Source organism: Danaus plexippus, chromosome 14 (assembly GCF_018135715.1).
Source record: "Danaus plexippus chromosome 14, MEX_DaPlex, whole genome shotgun sequence".
NCBI classification, from domain to species: domain Eukaryota; kingdom Metazoa; phylum Arthropoda; class Insecta; order Lepidoptera; family Nymphalidae; genus Danaus; species Danaus plexippus.
The window spans coordinates 1418427-1424866 of record NC_083546.1 but is presented as its reverse complement, the minus strand read 5'-3'; the positions used below and the strand labels follow the sequence as shown (position 1 = coordinate 1424866).

Sequence of the window (6440 nt, the reverse complement as noted above, 5' to 3'; positions counted from 1 at the left end):
TTTTTATCATAATATTAACCCTTACCCAAAATGAATCATTATGTTATCAAGGGTAAAATTTTAAAAAATCGTTATGTTATTAAGGGTAAATTTATGTAGAAGTGAAATACTTTTTATTTCATCCCAATCGGGCATTTCGTTTAGAATCTATCAGGGGTATGAGACGCTTGGAATTGTTGCCTAATAATGAATTATCTGCCAGAGTTTTATCAGCATAATGTACCTAATGTTAATCTTTAATATTCCATTGTGAACAAAATTGTCATTGATATCATCAAATAATTAATTTCCAGTAGGTTTTAGAATAGTATCCCTACTAATATTATAATAGCCGAAAGTAACTCGGTCTGTCTGTCTATTACGTGTTCACGCCTACACCGTTAAACTGATTTTGATGAATTTGAGTAATAAAGATAGATGAAGATCTGAAGAAAGATATAGGCTATCTTTTATTCCTATCCCAAATCTCGACTCCCAAACCCTATCCTAAAACCGTACGAGTGGAAACATGTATTGCAGTTTAGATTCGGTGGCCGTAATGGCCGAGAACAACTCTGATTTTCACGAGGACAGAGTCGCGGCCAAAAGCTAGTTTTAATAATATCCGATCATTATTAATAACAGTGTCGCCATGATGTGGTATTTCAAACTATCCTGTATTTGCTATATTTCACAATATTATGCAGTTTCCTGTGAATCTCTGTTAGATTATATAACATAATATCAAATTATTCAGTAGAGCGAATACGAGCTTCTAAATAGATTTAGTTCAAATAAATCACATATGCCAATATATCTAACAGCTGTAAAACGCTTTCTAATTTTGTAACGTGTTTAGATATACCACAATTATATGATTATGATGCTTTGCTATTGTGTATTTTAGATCACTATTAAAGTTTTACATGAAATCATTTGGAAATAGAATATTTGTAAAAAAATATATTTATTAACCAACATTTACAGGCTACATACAACATATGAAAGAACCACGTAGGGAAATATCTTTGATATTAAAAACAAGTAGATCAATTTAAAAAAAATTTTATTTTATTTTTAAAACTAACATAAAAATGTATTCGTATTAATTTATAGATGTCAAAAAATATAACCTTGAATATTGATTGAAAAACTACGAAATAAACATCGAATTTATTTATGTAAACAATGGAATTAAAATTTTTAGAAGAAGAATAAAATCTCCGACTTAGTCTTATTTGCCAAATTGTTTACCAACTTGATTTACGTGTTTGGATACTTGCATTAAAATATAAATTGTCAGGCAGATAAAAGATATACTTATCTTATTCAAACCCAATTTGTTTTGTTTTGTTTTTCAGAGAAAGTAAGGTCCAGTCGCCACTATTAATTACTAAGCATTTTAAATTATGATTTACATGTACAAAAACATTTATTTCTCACAGCACACTGCAGAACGAATTTCAAACAATGAATTGTCTTCGTTGGTTCCTAGGAATTTTAACTTTAACCACAACAAAGGAGAGGAGTTATCTAAACTATTTCTTTGCGCTCATGTTTATGTAGCGCCTATCTCAAATACTTGGCAGCATAGGTTACCTATTTCAAATACTTGGCAGTTCAGGTACATACTTATGTTGGAACTTGGCAACAAAGTAGAGGTCTGTCCACCTGCTACCTTGTTTCTATGTAATGGACAAGCTTACACAAAAACATTACAGACAGAATCTGTTACGACTGTTAGGGTTGATATTTATTGATTTATTGTATTTTATTTATTTAATTGCCTCCGCTACTGCTGCTACAAAAAGATTGAAAGTGTTCATATGTTTTTAATATTGATTAATTACGACCAATTCCGTGTATTGTTATGAAAATATTAAAAACTTTAATTTAACTTATAATAAACACATGCCCATCTGTTGCGACCCATGTCAGGGTTGAGTAAAAACGACATTAACTGATACGTTGTAATGTTTTAAAATTAATTAGTTTTACGATTGTCTGTAAGCAGTAATTTTGCTGTTAGTGATTCTGCTAGTAACTCATAATTAAAATATTGTAACACTGAATGGACAATGCTCACAACAAAATATAAATTGTCTTCTCTGTTAACATATAATTGTTCCACACATACCAATTTCCCGTGACTAATATTTTTTATCAAGGTCAGCACCGATCAGATTATACTGATGATAACATGTTGGCTTTGTAATGTTAAAGATCTTTTCAAAAGTCATTATCTTTATAATCATTACAGAATGTCACGTACAAAGATAACATCTAATATTTTAATTTCTTGACAGTCTTGTATCAGCAATTTTTAACGATTTACGTTAACGATTAGAAGTTGTATATTAAATAAAATTTATAATACTATTTATATATGAGCGTGTGTTGAATTTGAAAAATAGAAAGTCGTTAAATATTAGGGACTTATGAGTACGAAACGGACCTAAGAGGTTTGGGATAGAAAGAAAAGAGGGATACAGTTACCGGCAACTACTTTCCGCTGTTTTTAGGAGAAGGTAATACGAATTTGTTAGAGATAGCTTAATTTTATCAGCAGTCGCTTACCTAAAACGATATTGGGCATGTTTTTGTCAAAAACACAATAAATTTTTTATGATAAAGAATTAGGACAATATTAATTGCAATTTAAGATACTTGAAGCAAATTGTGCTTACATCACTTATTTGTTTTTACCATTAGTACAAATTATATTTTTTTTATATTTATCACAAAAAAAAAATATATTATATTTTTTAGCTCTCAAACCACTTACAATAATTACACTTCAAATAAAAATATATTTCTCATACGATGAAATGGGTTTCTTACAATAATAACTACAATTTGATTTCTGAATTTGATTGGAAATTTTATTTCCTTTTCAAAATTATCTAAAAATATAAAACGAACAAAATTATATGCTCATATTGATTTTCTAAAATCGTTTGATTTTACTCCCTTATCTTCAATGATAATCACCTCAGATAGTGATATATCTTTAAAACAGCAAATCTATATAGAATTTGACTCATTTGGTTTTACAAGCTTCATTTATATTTCACTATGGTTTGTAAAGTTCTGTTCTTTGTGTTAGCAGTTTGGGCACATCAAGGTTTGTAGATTGAATATGTCATGAATACTAAGGTCTAATTTTTGTATATTTATTTGATGTATATAGTAATGAAGACAAGAAAATATTATTTATAGATTTATGTCAAAACATTTTAAAAATCCTTTAAAAATCTTCTAATTAATTAATTGAAGTGTGCTGATTACATTACAACTATCCAATATTTTCAGGATATTGTTTAACTGAGGTCAGACTTGATGATAGAAACGTCAATATAATAAGACATGAGCATCTTGGATCATCGATCAGCATACCGAAGCCCATATTCGATACTTTAAGGACCTGTCACATCACATATCCAGATGGGAGAAGATTTGAAGCTTATCCACAGAACAATTTACCGAATTCGGAAATCTTCTTTAAAACCGTTCGCAAACCTTTTACTAGTTGTTCCATTGGATTTAGAAATCCTCCTGTGAGTTTCAGTGGCACTTACGAGCTCATGGATACAGTGGTGTCGAGCACCACTAATGGCGTTACTCTGACGAGACGGAGATTCAATATTAGAATTTCTGAACCTGAATTTTAACAGATAAATTATTATTTTTGATTTCAAAAGATTAAAACTATTGCAATTAATTAGTAATTTTTTTGTTTTTGGTCAGACAAAATTTATCAACAGCATTTATTAAAGTAAAAAGTCAAATTTTTACTATAATCAATATCAAATTATGGTGACATATTAAAGTTATAAGGTGTCTCAAACTTATATTGCAAACGATCCGAACGTACGATAAATAAAAATAGTTCAACGTTGTTTAATATAAAGCGATAAGATTATAATCACTAAGCATAAGAAGTAAGCACTTTCAAAGAATGATAATAAAAATATTACTTAGTTTTCCATACAAAACTCTCTGGCTAAAACTTGCTTTTGATATTTTTGCTTTAGCCTCTGAGTTTAACTAATTCAGACGAATGTTTTTAATAAAAACTTCAACAGAGCTCTTTTAAATACTTTATATATAAGGCGATTTCTATTGTAAATCTTTCATTTTAAAATTCACCTGTGTTTTTGAACTCAATAAAATTTTAAAGCATTTCTGTATGTAGCTTATTTAGCAGTTCGGAGATTTATTTTCAATACAAAATGAAAACAAAACTTGAATAATATTTTAGGTTTCTTTTTCAATTCTTTCTAAAAAATCAATAAACGTAAGACTCTTAATCTTAATGTTAATTAAGTGAGAGTAAAATACAAAGATGAATATTTTTGTTGAATATTTTATATCGATAACTGTGTAATTTATTTATAAAATATATAAGAAACGTAAAGTAGCTTTAGATTTAATAACACTTATGGACTTATTACCCAATTTAATGAATAAGTTTCATAAACTATTAATGAAATATCCTTCATAGTAATAAAAAAAGTATTCGATCTAAGAATTTTCATGATTTTAAATAATTTATGTAATAAAAGAAATTAAAACCTCAAATGAACTATTCTTTAAATTATAAAATATAATTTAATTTGTAAGGTCAATGTGATATCATATTTAAACAGCTCTGGTGGATTAAGAGCTGCACTGATTAAAAATCACAAATCTGATTTCATATTACAACATCTCTAGGGGGTTAACAGCTCCACTGATAAAAAAACACAATACCTATTTTTATTGAATGTTCTACCTGACATAACAATATAGGATTGAAATGTAATTAATTGTATTTTTTTCTTACCCAGATTGTATAACAATACAAAATTTTATTGAATAAAAAAAAAATCGTACGTATCGTTTTAAAGATCATTCTGTCACGCGTGTAGCACTTAATTGAATAATCATTAGTATAAAATGTCTTTCATCATTTTGCAAAACCTGCTAATGTGACACTGCTGGGTGTTAATATATTAATCAAAAAGCTAAGAACCATGCAAGGAAATTTTATTTCTAATGATAGAAAAGGAACATCGATATCATTCGACACGTTTGTGAACTACCATTCCATAGACAGGCATTGACATAAAAACAGTTTATGTCTGTGCCTGTCTATGGTTACATACACACACGCATATCCAAACGCACATTTGGACATTGATATTAAACTTATAACATGATTTTTTTTTTGCGTCGTGGGTTAAATACATTAGTAATAATCAAAAAGAACCTTATTTGTTCACGCCTAAGTATTTAGTTTCTATTTTAATTAAGTTAAAATATTAAATTAAAATTTGTCATTCATAAACAATATTTCCAGATAAATGATGACATAATTTTAACTACTGTTGATTTATTGCAAATTTCAACCATTTGTCTGTCTTGTAAAGCGTTAAAGCTTTTTTAAAGCCATTTAAATTACTTAAAGTTACACATATATAACCAATAACAAGACAAAACTATAAAGGAGAGAGTAGAAAATAAAAGGCGTGTTCTGGTTACCCTGACAGTAATATATCAATATTTTTAACATATCAGGTCCGTACTTCAGTAAAGGGTTATTCTGGCATGAGAAAAAAAATGAGGCGGCGCACTATGGGAAAGCCCCATCCAAGGCCGTCTCAAAACCGTTTCAGGTGAAAGTAGTTGTTATGGAGTACAACTAATTAATTAATTTAGCCTTACAAATAAGCTTTCTTTTCTATATTTTTAAATTATTTTTTGCTAACCATAATATATATAAAGAGGCATCAAAGCTTACTCATGTTCTATGATGTGATTTTGGTACAATACATTACTACAATTCAACGCCACATTACTCGAAAGTTTTTAATATACATGTATAAGTATTATACATTTTTGAAATGCTTATAATCTCCTCATAAGGTTTCTTAAATAATATTAGGGATTATAAATAAATAAATTAAAAAAAAAACAAGATAGTTTAAGATGGTATAATTTTCGGGTTACTTTTCTTTTTAATGAGACTTACTCGTTTGCCGATCTAGAGATATATTATATTACATATATTACATTTATGACATATTTGTTATACGTATAGTAGTTATATAAGATTATTTTAAGGGGTAACTTAATTATGAGCCACTGGTTTTTTAGAAGAATTCTTAATTGCTAAAACTTTATAGTTTCCTTTATAAAATGTAATTTAAATGGTACATCTTTTAATTTATATCTTCTTAACTATACCCTAAGAAAAGGAAGTAGTACTCTGGGAACGGAACAAAGCGGAATTTATTACAATATCGTGTTACAAAACCTTTTAACTCCGTTTGTCTTTGTCTAGAAACTGAGATCTCTTGCAAATTATATTCGATATTTGGAAAATTTCGATTTTGTATTATAATATATTGTATTAAAAAGACATTAAATTTGAAGCAAAATTAATTGTGTATTCATCCCGTTTACGTGTTTTCTAAATA

The 6440-nt window shown here is 28.1% G+C and overlaps 1 protein-coding gene across 1 annotated transcript; it reads left to right on the top strand.

Moving 5' to 3' along the window:
* The first annotated feature begins 2996 nt into the window (after window positions 1-2996).
* On the top strand, window positions 2997-4161 carry LOC116769552 (uncharacterized). The gene is made up of 2 exons (XM_032660685.2): window positions 2997-3103; window positions 3292-4161. Exons 1-2 carry the CDS (start codon window positions 3055-3057, stop codon window positions 3648-3650), a joined length of 408 nt encoding a protein of 135 aa, XP_032516576.2. The 5' UTR covers window positions 2997-3054; the 3' UTR covers window positions 3651-4161.
* Window positions 4162-6440: the final 2279 nt, after the last annotated feature.